This window comes from Xenia sp. Carnegie-2017, unplaced genomic scaffold, assembly GCF_021976095.1.
Source record: "Xenia sp. Carnegie-2017 unplaced genomic scaffold, XeniaSp_v1 HiC_scaffold_6, whole genome shotgun sequence".
Classification (NCBI taxonomy): domain Eukaryota; kingdom Metazoa; phylum Cnidaria; class Anthozoa; order Malacalcyonacea; family Xeniidae; genus Xenia; species Xenia sp. Carnegie-2017.
The window spans coordinates 19,267,400-19,280,908 of NW_025813526.1; the positions used below are offsets into that span (position 1 = coordinate 19,267,400).

A 13,509-nucleotide genomic window follows, 5' to 3' on the forward strand; every position below is an offset into this window, starting at 1 on the left:
GAATATGTTATAATGTTGTAGCTAATGGTCTTTTAAATTTACTAAGGTTTATGTTTATTTAATTTCATTGACTCTAACGCATTACTTAAAACTTGATTTTATAAATATATATGTTTTACAACATGTTGTAACACAAGATCTTGTTTTTCTTTGGCTATGTACGACAATTGATTGGCAATGGTAAAATTCTTTATCAATTTTAAAACCATGAACCACTATTTTGATTATATTTTAATATGAAATGAAAATTTTTAATGTATGTTGATAAACTAACGCGTTTTAGGGATGATTAACGTAAACTGGAATGTTGAATATTGCCTATTGGTCGTGACTTTTTAGAACGTGTATCTACAAATACGATAAAAGTTTTCAGATATAATTTCTATGAGCTTTACAAAGACCTTTTAGTTCGCAAAATATTATAGATCAGAATGTTCGTAATTTATAACACGTCTCTATGGTACGCACCGACTGAAAAGAAAACTAAGAGATAGCAGATTCTAACAGTTTCGATAAGTTAGAAATTAAAGATAGTTTCTTGTGATTGTGTGCTGCTGCGAACAACATTGGCTATGTATTAAAAAGCATCATTTTGCGACGTTTTCGAGAATCATAAAAAATGAAATAACTTTTTTCATATTTGCAAGTGTTAAACATTATGGACAACGATGTTAACGAGGAAGTTTTATTCTGAAAGACAAGAGAGGCTGTGAAACGTCATAATGAGGATAAAAGGAAAAAAAGAAAGACAAATATTTAAAAAGGAACTGGCATTCAGAGGACATAACAAATCAAACTTTAGTTTGAATAAGGACAACTATAGAGAGTTTCCGAAGTCAAATGGAAATTTATGTTTTGTCTTTGTCTTGAATGCCAGAAGTGACGTAAGAAACGGCTGTTGCACAGTTTGTGTTTTCACTGACGTATCACGTGATGTCCAGAATTATTTGATTGCCTAACTGTATTGATGAAGTTATAAAAATGTTCAATATCAGATTGATGACGAAATCACAGCATTTCAGTTTTTTAATTATTTAATACGACGAAACTTAGTATAAATAAACCTTAGCATCAACAAAAGACATTTGCAAAGCTACGAAGATTATCTAAAGGCTGCATTTGAAGTCTGGAACTATAAGGTTTAAAAAGAAATCTTTGATAGGGTACTTAACTTTGAGGTGTTAGCAATGAAAATATTCCTTCTCTCAGTGGTCTGTTGTTTTTTTCTACCACTAGGAGGTGTGATTACAATCTCAAGTTAACCTCAACTTTGAACTCAGTATTTTACTTCACAGTAACTTAGTAGAAACTTCTGTGCAACTTCCTAATTACAAACACTGACTCTAGCATTTAGCATATATCGAATTTCAAGATCCGTTCGCCTTTTTTATTCTGATATATCTGCTGACAGTGTCTTGTTTTTTACTCTTAACAATTCAAATTCTTTATTTTCATGTATACGTTGCGTTGGTTTTAAAAATTGCTTGATGTTTGTGTTGATTTTTGTTGCAATATATAAACATGACGAATTATTTCAGTGTTGCAGGACCGTCGACATTTCTGCACATGCACAGTTTTTTGTAAATTACTGCTTAAGTATTGTCGTTTACTAGAACTGTTGTTTTATTACGATTATTTCTGAACAGTTTTTTTTTAAATTCATGAATTTTATAAACAAAACTCATATTTCATTACGGGGACATTTTTTTTTGGTCAACCACTGTAGATGTGTCGTATCACTATGTGTGACAACACGTCAAAAATAACATAATTTCTTTCAAGTGTTGCCAAACAGAAGACATGATTGGTGATATAATAACCAAAAGACTCTCAAAAGTTTAATATCAAAACTTTACAAAGCTATTGGGAGTAGTTGAAGTCAAAGAACAATAATAAGTTTTAATTTTGTGTCATGAAGATTTGTTAGTTTTGTTAATATGACTATTAAGTGGGTGTTAAAAGGAATTAATAAGTTGTAATATTCATATCTTAGGACACGTGACACGAGTGACGTCACATATGCATGCTTCCTTTTACACAGATGTGCAGAATTGTTTGATTGCCTAGCTGTACTTATAAGGTTATCAAGTTGATAGGAAATCAGAGATCTTCAGTATTGTATTATTTAATGCGATGAATTTGCACATAACAACATTAGCGTCAACAGCTAAGCATCGACGAAAACAATTGTAACGTCACAAAGATAAGGAAAATTCTTTGGCCCCATTTAAAATGCGGACTTACAAAATTGAACAAGCGATGCTATAGTTTATGACAAAGATAAACCCACTTCCTGATCAATATTTCTACTTCTAAAACGACTTAAATATCTAAACTATTCAATGCTGAACTTGCATGTATCACCTTATAGCGTCAACAGCTCGACGAAAGATAATTGCAAAGTTACAAAACGACTAAATGTTTAAAAATCCGACTAAATATTTAAAATAATAATGATGGCATGCATGAGTCCATTTGCAATTTCAAACTTAATTTTCCTCCTGATTCATAAATGTCACGTCATACTATCACAAGTATAATGAAATAACACATATTTTATAAATATACCGTCCGGATCCAAAGATGAATATAATTGCATGCTAGCAAGCAATTTGAATTTCTTGGCAAACAAACACATCACGATAAACAGGCCTTCCTTTCGATGGCAGTAATTATTTTTCGTAAGTAAATTGTTTGTATTTGCAACTTCGTTTGATTGGTATACAATTACAGGATTGCTACGTGTATCTATGATGTATATTTCATAGTACTAAGGTGTGACTAATATTTAGTAAAAATATATTAATTAAATATGAGAAACATTTTGTATTTAAGGTCACATTTATACATCGTAAACACACATGATAAATCTTTATCTTTTATCTTACAAACCTTTTGCTGGTCGACGGTTGGAACTTTGAACATTCAATCTTTCAGATAAATTCAACGTTCTGAAGAGTTAAGCGTCAAATGTCTGCGTCGCTTGAGTGGATACGGGGCAAATAATTGTGGGCCTTAAGCCTGGTTCACACTTGTCGTAAGAGTCGGAAAAATCGTAGTATTTTATCATATGCGACGGTCCCAGTAGTTTATTGATAAGTGTGAACATGGCAAATACGAGATCCCAGATAATCTGCGACAAAGTCACAAACATCGGGAAAATAGGAATGCTTTCTATTTGATTCTGATGTCCCAGTAAAACTGCGCCAATCGGGGATTCGTACGACAAATTACGACAAGTGTGAACATGAAATCCGACCAGAATCCGACACTCACAGCTTTTCAAAATGGCGGATGACCAAGGAGTGGAAGTGCAATTGCATGCCTATTTAAAAAATCTTGCTACAAAGTCTCAAAACGGGGACGATTGTTCATTTATGGAAATTATAAAAGAGTTTCCAAGTATATACAACCGTAGCAGTGCTCAATTCAAGGACAAGAATATCAAGTCCAATGCGTGGAAAGAGATCGCATCCCTTCATACAGACATGGATGTGAATACGTGCAAACAAAGATATGAGAGCATTCGAACCACTTTTTCGCGGTATCTTAAGAGGTGCAAACCGTCTTCTGGATCTGGCAGTGATTCGGTAATATTGGAGGCCAAATACGAACATTTGCGCTGGTTGTGTCCCTTCATCAAATCACGATCGACTTGTTCAAATATTATTATACCTGAAGAGCCACTCAAAGTTTCTGGTACAAGTATGGATACTAGTAGAGAAGAAGAAGACGAGGAGGAAACAGTTTGTGTTTCAGAATATAAACCTTCCCTTGAAATACTCGAAAGGTGTGATTTCATGTAAACAGTGCCTTACAATTTTCATATTTTAATTTTCATCAATTCAAATGTAACGGATGCTCAAGTAACGTGGTCTGCCAAAAGCAAAAAATCACCAGCTTGTGTAAAAGGCCATGGTCAAATGAGCACAGGCAGCCAAATGCAGATCTAGAACTTTGCAAAGTCATGCACAGCTTTCAGAAGTCACTTGAGGCCTCCTGCAAACTGCAAGATGAAAACACAACTATGTCAGCTGATGTCCACTACTGTTTGAGTTTGGCTGAAAGAATGGGCAAGTTGGATGACAGATTAAAGGTTTATGTCAGGCATTGCATAGAAAAGATCTTTTTTGACTTAGAATTTGGAAATCTTATGTCATCTAATGTAGGCGGAAGTTGAAAATGATATTTTAGCATGTATTGCAGATGTACAGCATGAAATATCAACCCTTGTTACTTTAAAGTTACAGACTCCAGTTATTGTGGAACAGTGACACTTGTTGAACTGTTTGATATTGTTGCTATCATTATAGTGATCATATTTAACTTTATATACAAACAATGTTATGTGATCAATAAACGTTTACATGTCTTCCTTGTTATATGTAGCAGTAGCAAAATCCTCCCCACAGTTCCTTACATGTTTTAATTGCCAAGCCACTGAGCCTTTTCTGCTGTTGAAATATTTCTCAAAGCTTTCCCTTGTCGTTTTCGCATCATTGCCATACTTATTGATTCTTTGCAACAGAGATCTCATCCCACCTGAATTATTACAGGTAATTAAGCGCTAATCCCCTGGAATAATTGCACCGCTTCCATCTTCTCTGTCAACAAAGCCTTGTGGAACATAATGAGCATTGTCTGTTAATTGTAAATAGTTGTGTAGACAAACACAAGCCTTAACAATACTGTCAACATTACAAGGTTTCGCCTTGATTGGTCGCCGAAATATTCTCCAACGTGCTGATAAGATGCCAAATGCATTTTCGATAACCCTTCTACATCTGCTAAGTCTATAGTTAAATACTTTTTGGGACTCAGTTAAGTTGCTTCCTGGATATGGTTTCATTAGATATGTTTTTAAACCAAAAATGTCATCAGCCACAATAACATAAGGCAGTTTTTCCGACGCACCAACATTTTCTGCTTCTGGGATGTTAAATGAACCCGATGCAAAGCCTTTTCCAATGACTGATTGATTAAATATATTGGCATCATTGTCCTTTCCAAAGCTTCCAATATCAACAATTGTGAAGCAATATTTTGCATCACAGATTGCTAACAGTACAATACTGTGAAAACCTTTGTAATTAAAAAAGTCAGAACCTCCTCTTGCTGGGCATTCAGTCATTATATGCTTCCCATCTAGTGCTCCTAGACAGTGGGAAGTCCCATTCGTCCAAGAAGTTTTGGATATTTCCTTCCAATCTGTTATTGTTTTAGGTGCTTTCAAGTACTGAGAGCTCAATGCCTTCCAGATTCCAGCACATGTCTCTATCACTATTCCACAAACAGTACTTCGTCGTATTCGGAAGTTAAACGATTGTGATTGCTGAGAATCGCCACTGGCCAAATATCTCAACGTTATCACCAGCCTTTCAGATGGGCTTATAGTTTCACGAAGACGTGTCGTTTGTTTTGCTATATATGGACCCACTAATGACAACAAATGGTCAAACCGCTCTGGACTCATTCGGAGGTATCTAATAATAATCACGATATGGGAGCCGTTATCAATCATGCTTAATAGCTATATAAATTTAACTCATCAAATCATCTTTAAATTATCATTTAAGTTTGATTTTAGTAACATCTAAGAAAGAAAGATCGAGTTTGGCTTGATAAGCTATATGATTATCATAACCAATGTATAATACGATATAGTAATGCAATTTTCTTTTAACGGTAAGCTGTTTTTGTCAGAATAATTATACGATGTGTAATTGTTTTAATTTCAGTCAGTATTATGAGCAAGATGCATTATTATTGGATGATGAACGATCTAGTATGTTACCAATGATGGCTGCTGGTAAGAATAAACTTGTTTATATTTCTATAATGGATTTTTTATCATTCCGTGTTTCTTCTTTAAGGCTTAAGTTCAATTCTTTTTGCAATTGACATTGACAAAGCTGAGTTTAACTCTATTACTGTACAGATATGCTGGAATGCTATTGATATTGTTTAAAAATGAATCATTGCAAATAGAAATGGTTAGTAAAAAAGTGGAAGCTATGAATGTACTTTTCCTTAACTACTTGAATTTAATTTAATTTTAGATTTCAGGCAACATCAGCCAAGCAGTTTCTCGTCCAACATCAGTATGGGCTGTACCATCACCAAAGTATGCGACGTCAGGAGCTCCTGGTGAAGTTTGTTAAATACAACATTTTAAGAAAATAAAGATTTGATCAGAATTTCATTTTTCTCTCCCGATCAAAAATATCCCTTTTATCCCTAATTATCCCTACCATTCATCTCATATATTGCTAATCTTATCATTCCTTAACCACACATGTCATTTATTCCTTGTAATCCCCCAAACATGCGTTCTCCTTAACCTTTATTATCCCATTATTACCTGTCTTCATTTATCCCTTAACTATACCTGTTGTTTATTCATCCCTTATCATCCCTTATTATCCCTTAACCGCGCGTCCTCATTTATTCTTTATCATACTTGAACAATGCGTGGTCATTTATCCACACGCGTCTTTATTAATTTTTAACTTTTATCTTTCTTTTGTGTTTCAGGAAAAGAAAAGAAAAAACGTAAAAAAAAGAAAGCAAACATTGCTCAAATTGAAAATGTTGAATTCAAAGAGACGGAAGAACGAACTTCTACTGTCAGTTCTCATGGTAGTTCTTCCACGACAACGACTGCTCACGATAGTTCCACGAGTTTTACCCGAGCGGCATACGATATATTACAACGTAATACTGATTCTCAGGTACATGCTCGTGGTAACCATGCTTTCACTAAAAGGCCTGACGATTTTCTTGAAATGCCAAAGAACTCTCAGTTGGCTTATTGTTCGAATTCTGAGAATTCAAGTCTTTCTTCCACAATGGCGAAAACCAACGTTGAGAACAAGGAGAATGAAACAGATGAACAAGTGGCTCGATTAACAAAGAAAAGCCAGGAAGTTCTGCATCTTAAAAACGAGTTTATAACTGCGAATGATTTGAAAAAAAAATCATTCTTTGACAACATCTTTGCAATCAGGGCATTACACTTACTCATCGCTCTTGTCGGAGGAAGAAGTGTGTGAGCCTCTTGTTGATATGAACAGCGGTGTATCTCTAATTCCCGTAGTTTGCCCTGATGACGATAAAGGAGTTAGGGGTCTAGCTACGTCAGATGAAAATGAGCGATTTACTGTTGCACCTGAGACGTTGCGACATTTAGTTCAGTCAATAAATGATTCGCCCGTTTCAAGGTTAGAAGATAGTTCTTTATTTTATCTACAAGAATGTCTAACGAGTTCACCATTTTAACTGAGGTGGTAATTTATGTTGTTTTCAGTATTTACACTGATGAAGACGTCGAGAATGATGCAAGTTTAGCAATTGGAGCAACTGTTGCAGCGATATGTGCCACACGTGATGGTAGCATAGAAATTAATGATTACTCAGGATCGTCATTGGTCAGAACCATGGGTGATGGCTGTATGAATGTTAGTTAATAATGAAATGCTTTTATCTTTTTTGAGGGGGGGAGGGGAGGGTAGAAAGCCATGTGTAAATATCTTTGTTTTATTTAGTTCGTTATATTTGGTATGTTTTCGTTCTTTAGCCATCAGAGGAATATCCATCAGGCAAAGAAATGACTTCAGGTTTGTGTGTTTTTTCTATTCATGTATTTAAATGGTTTTTATTTCTTATATCTTTTGGAAAAATGTTTTGGGAACGGGAGAGGCACTTTTGCCTCAGGTTCTCAAACTATAAATGGCCTATTAGCAGGTAGAGTTAGTTTTAAATATAGAAATATTTAGTGCAATTGTATTTTACTGTTTGTATCGTAGTTGCTTTGCTTGTTTGGAGACATCCGTCAAATTTCATCATGTGAACTGAATATTTGTATGTGTGAATAATTATAATTCATGAATATAAATAAATACGTGGCTTTTTATTGTTGAAGAGGAATTAAAACAGGCGATTGTATCGATGATGTTAAGAAAAGATGAAGTTGAAGAACGTAACAGGTTGTATTATCGTCCTTCGTTTAATATTAACATTCCATTCGAATATACACTATTTTGCCCTGATTTTTCCTTCGATCATCTTTCCTGTAGATCGTTACAACAACATTTGGAAAAAGAGATGATGAAGTCAGCTTCTCTTCGTCTTCAATTAGAAGATTTAAAAAGAGATATGTCGTCGAAAAATGAAGAAAATTGCGTCGCTCTTAACGGCTTAAAAAGGTTAGGACATTGAGAACTCTGCATTTCCGCTAATCAAAGATGTCTGTTGACCTGTTTGTTTTTGCTCTTTAGTGAAAATGATTTGCTCAAACACCAACTAAAGAAATACGTGGGTGCTGTTCAATCGTTGAAAAGAAATGACATTATGGAAGAAGGTTTACTATAGGGATAGTTTATCTTTAAAATAGAAGTAGAAATCTAAGATATTCGATAATCTTTTGTGTAGATCCAGAAAATGAAAGACTTTCTTCTATCATTCTTTCTCCGGAATCTAACGTCGAAGAAGTGAGGTATTTACCGTAAATTTGTAGCAAAAGTGAATCAACGGCGTTGAATTTCGTTTCTTTTTCTTGTAGAAAGGAAGAAAACAAAGATTTTGAGCGGAAGTTGATCCAAGTAAGATTTCCATTAAACCATAATACTTTTACAAATCGAAACATTTGCCTTAAAAGGGTTTCAGTATCATATGTTGCATGAAGATGAGCCGAAATTTATTTGATAGAAAGCTCTTTTATACGATGCACACGGTGACTTTGAGAAATATCTAATACAAGAAGATATTTTAACTTATGAAAACTGAGGATAAATAACTGAAATGAAGTTGTGATATATGTTTAAAAAAACTCGCCACTCTGACTGATTTCGCGTTTCTTGTTCATCCCTGGGGAATTTCATGGTGATGGCGTCATGGCGTAAGTTGTGATGAAATGTTGTTTATCATGTTTAAAGGTCGCTGATATGCATGGCGAACTTATTGAACTCAATGAAAGACTACAAAAAATGTTGAACGCTCGTGAATGTCAGCTAAGAATATTAAAAGAAGAGCTTGTCAATCTTAGAGGACCGGTATGTTCAGTAAAGACCTGTGTGTTCATTATAGTACAATAGATGTACAATATTGATCTGTATGTACAATATGAACTGTTTGGTATGAATATGAAAAGCAGTAAATATTCTTTTATTTTCTAAATATTTCTTAATAAAACTACGTATCTTCGTATGTTCTAGCTTCCTCAGGACAATAATCATGATGAATGTTTATATTTGACGGAGTTTGGTCCAAATTTCATGTCTGTCAATACTCGTCCTTTAATTAACATTTGATTCCATCTGTTTTTGTACAAGGAAAGTCTCCAAACATTCACCATTCTTATCAGGTATAATTTTTCCATATATTTATCTCTAAAAAGTAAATAACTCTTCCGATGTGATGTTGATGGTTATCTGGACTAGGTTAGGGATAACTAGGGACTATATTTCAAGATTTATGATCTATATTTGGTATTTTCCTCGTTTCAAATACATCACCCTTGAGAAAAGTGTTTGTGGTCATCGTATTTTAAAAGATCATGTCGTAGTTTAAATTTATTTTCAAATATTTCTATTTCAAATATTTCACTTTTCATATGTATAGTTTTGGAAGAGAAAAATCACAAACTACAGATTCATCCCGACAAGCCTGTTTCGTGACTGCTCACTCTTCAGGGATTTTCCTTTAATCACGAAACAGGCTTGTCGGGATGAAATTGTAGTTTTGTGATTTTTCTCAACACCACTAAACATATTTACGCTCTGCCTCGGGCATCGAGCTCTGTTTTATACGGAGAATCATCAAATATAAACTTCCTATATATATATATATATTCTCTGGTCAGTGGTCCAGTTATTGTCGTCAATAAAGAATTTAACATTGTTTACTTCACAAGGTTTATATCCGTATCAAAGACGACGAATGGAATGTTTACAAAAGATACTGGATTTTATGCCCTACATAAGAAGGTTTTTAATAAACATCAGTATTTTAATTTTTTTAATCATATTGTTTTGCCGTAATGTACAATCCCTTCCTTTTCCTTTTTATGCACAGACAAGCAAGCAGTTTAAACCTGTTGCACAATTCACGTTTCCCGCGAAGAAAATTATTGGAAATCGTGACGTCAATTTTGTGGAAACACGTCGAAAACAATTGGAAAATTACTTGAGAAAATTGATCAATTATAGTCTGTGTGCTGTTCCAGAGTTAGGTGAAAATCCTTGCAAGAGTTCTTTGTTCAAATACTTTCCCTTTTTCATGTGAGTAAACACGTGATCTTTTTCATGTGAGTAAACACGTGATCTTTTTCATGTGAGTAAACACGTGATCTTTTTCATGTGAGTAAACACGTGATCATGTATGAGTGTAATTTATTGTTCAATATACAGAATATTAAACGATTTTTTAGTGTTAATGTTTGTAAGGCAAGAATAGACAGAAAAAATTGAAAGTCAAAACAAGAACATAAAGCAATCAAGCGCATGCGCTGATTGGTCTATAGCTGTGTTTTCATTAGCTTGTGCAAACCGATCTGAGCTCAACAAATCAAATCAATCAAAGAGAATTCGCAAATCAATCATGAATACATTTTAGAGGAAAAATTAAAACGTTTGTTTTAAATTTGTCTATTTGCATTATTGATATTTTTAAAAGATATTTTTCCTGTTTGACCTTATGCAAACCTCAGACGTTTGTGAGAACTCTTGAGCATGTGCAACCTTACCTTCGGTTTTGGCTTTGCACTGATTTGCTCTCAAGTTCTCACAAAGGTCTCCTCGGTTTGCATAAGCCCGTGCAAACACAGTAAAAATCTTTTATTTCGTAATAATACAACACAAAGAACTGAAACTTTGACTTGTTTTAGAAAGAAAATCAAAATGCTACTACCTATTATTTCATGAATAGTTTATCAATTTTCCTCTAAACTTTTAGCAAATATTTTACAGGCAAACTTCAACTGTATCATCTGTTTCAACGACGACAACGACAAAACAAACTGTTCCTTCTGCATATCATGGTTAAAAGGTAAAATTTGTAGGATGTCTGTCGAAAAAAACAGAGCATAGAAATTGTATGAGTTATATTGCATATATATAACATACGTATAGTTCAGTATATATAAATATAATATGTCTACAAAGTAGAAGAATTTCCTGATGCATCAACTTCAACAACTCTTTATTGTATGTGTTGTATACAGATATGATTTGTCAGTATTTGCTACTATATAATAGTACATCATACTGGGTTTTAACAAGTTAAAACATAATATTTAACTTGAAATGAAAACAATCGTATATTAAATACATCACACGAAAAGTACAATGCTATTAAATGTTGTGCTATCTCTGCACGATTTGATCAATTTACATATCCCGCGTCACCCAGCTCTTGCTGGCGAATGTTTATACGACTTGACACGTGACCAATTTTGAGCAATACGTCATATGACTTTTTGCGCCAATCTTTCCCGCGCTATGTGTAAAGAGATTTCTCGCTGAAACAATCTTTATCGTAAGTATTACGTGAAATATTTCATTTGTAAGTTTCAAAGTATTACAGTGAGTAATATCACCTTTTTATTTCAAAGAAGAAGCGTAACACGTACAGTCGTTATTGTAAGTATTGTACAAAATTTCTAAGAACAGGATTTACTACTTCCTACATGTATGTATTGTAATATGAAGATGTCTTCAGCTAAAGACGAAACGTTATTGTTGATAAAATTATATAAAAAAGGCCATATTAAAAGTTTCATGATGGGCAATTATATTTATACTAAGAATTCGCTTTCCGCCTTGCAAATCCATTTTCCATATTTTATAACATCACAAGATTGTTTAAACCTGCGACATCAACATGATTTTTCTTTGAAGCTGTTGCCAAAGTCGTTTCCAAACTAAAAACGAAAATAGCTTTGTCGTAGTTCCGTTTTTTACAAAATTTTACCAAGATTGTTTAAAGACTAGCGACATCAACATGATTTGGACCTAACGATTGTTTTGAATTTCCAGAGCTTCATTTCATTGATTTTCGATAGCTGTCAAAGTCTTTCAAGATCAGAAAAGATTTGACGAAGAAACATGATTGGACCTAACGATTTTTTGTATTTGGAGCTTTTTACCAGAGCTTTGATAATTCCAGGTTTATCAAAGATTTTTACGTTAAATACATGATTGTTTTTCAGTTTTGAAAAAAGATTGTTCAAGAACTCAGAAATGATTTGGACCTAACGACCGTTAGAAGCATTTCGTAAAGACTTTGCGTAGGTCGTTTCCTTTACCAAATTGTTTTTGAATTTAACTGCTTTTGGACCTATCGTTTGTTTAGTTTCCAGTTTATAAATACATTACCGATTGTTTAAGTAAGAAATCAACATTAGATTGTTAATTTTGTTCGCGAATCCCAGCTTCGGACCTCATATAAAACTAAAACTAAAAGACATAAAGTAATCAATTTGTTTTAATTCCCATAGATTGCCGTTGTTTATAGACTTTGCATTTTCAACATTTTCACCCAAAGATTGTTTTCGAATTTCCAAGCTTTCCATGTCGCATGGAGATTGAAAATTTTTTAAAAAGGACAACATATAATGTCTGATTTAAATAACAAAGTTAAGAAAAAATACATTTTAAAATGTTTTCTGTCCAAAATTTGGAAAACTTTGGTGTTGTGCATTTAATTTGTTGGTCTTTAATTTGAACAATTCAAGATTGGCATTAATTTGATTTCGTCGTCTCTCTCTGTACAAGTGCATAGATATTGTTACGTTATTTCTTCCATTTGATTTCTCTCATTGAAAATGTAATTGATAAACAATTGCTTAGTACATGTCATTATTTAAGATTTTCTGAAAGAACAATGAGCATTCGTCTAAACAAAGACATATATCTTCCTCAGCTTGTTTGGAATTTTGTTGAACATAATAAACCATAATGTCTCGTGGTAAAGGATCAAATGATATCATAGAAAAAGCTAATAACCAGTGCCAATATTGAGGATTCTTCTGCACTTTGTTTGACAGCTAAAAGTGAAGCTTGTAACATACTTCTAGGATATACCGAGTTAAATTTAACAAAAGTGGCGTCCATGTTTTCTTCTTCTTCTGAAAATATTTTCTTTAAATATTGACTCCAAGTAAATGAACAGTTCGCTTTGTTTACACGACTGATATAATAACCAGTAGCAGCCAAAGCAAGCGGTTGACGATCTAATGCGTGTGATACTTCATTCAACAATTGATCATCAGCATTTTCATCTTTAGTGTAAGAATTCAACAATTGACAACATTCTCTGTCATTCATTCCACTACTGATAGAAACCCGTTTGCTGGACAATTCATCGTGAGGTACGGCATCTGTATTCTGAACCGTTAATATTAGTTGTCCATTTTTCCACATGTGATCACCTACTTGTGGTAGTAACGAAGAAATTTCGCTCAGTTGCACAACGTTGTCGACAATAATTAACCAATTTTGCCAGAATTTCAAT

At 33.7% G+C, this 13,509-nt stretch overlaps 2 protein-coding genes and 2 pseudogenes across 2 annotated transcripts in view; 3 read left to right on the forward strand and 1 right to left on the reverse strand.

Moving 5' to 3' along the window:
• The window catches only part of LOC124456693 (eukaryotic translation initiation factor 3 subunit D-like), a 77,068-nt gene that overhangs the window by 8,059 nt on the left and 55,500 nt on the right, over window positions 1-13,509 (forward strand). The gene's annotated exons all lie outside the window — the stretch shown is intronic.
• Window positions 3,288-3,806, forward strand: LOC124457246. Its single transcript, XM_047007527.1, has one exon. It carries the CDS (start codon window positions 3,288-3,290, stop codon window positions 3,804-3,806), a length of 519 nt encoding a protein of 172 aa, XP_046863483.1.
• Window positions 4,281-5,521, reverse strand: LOC124457247 (annotated as a pseudogene).
• Window positions 6,668-13,509, forward strand: part of LOC124456682 — a 68,551-nt pseudogene continuing 61,709 nt past the window's right edge.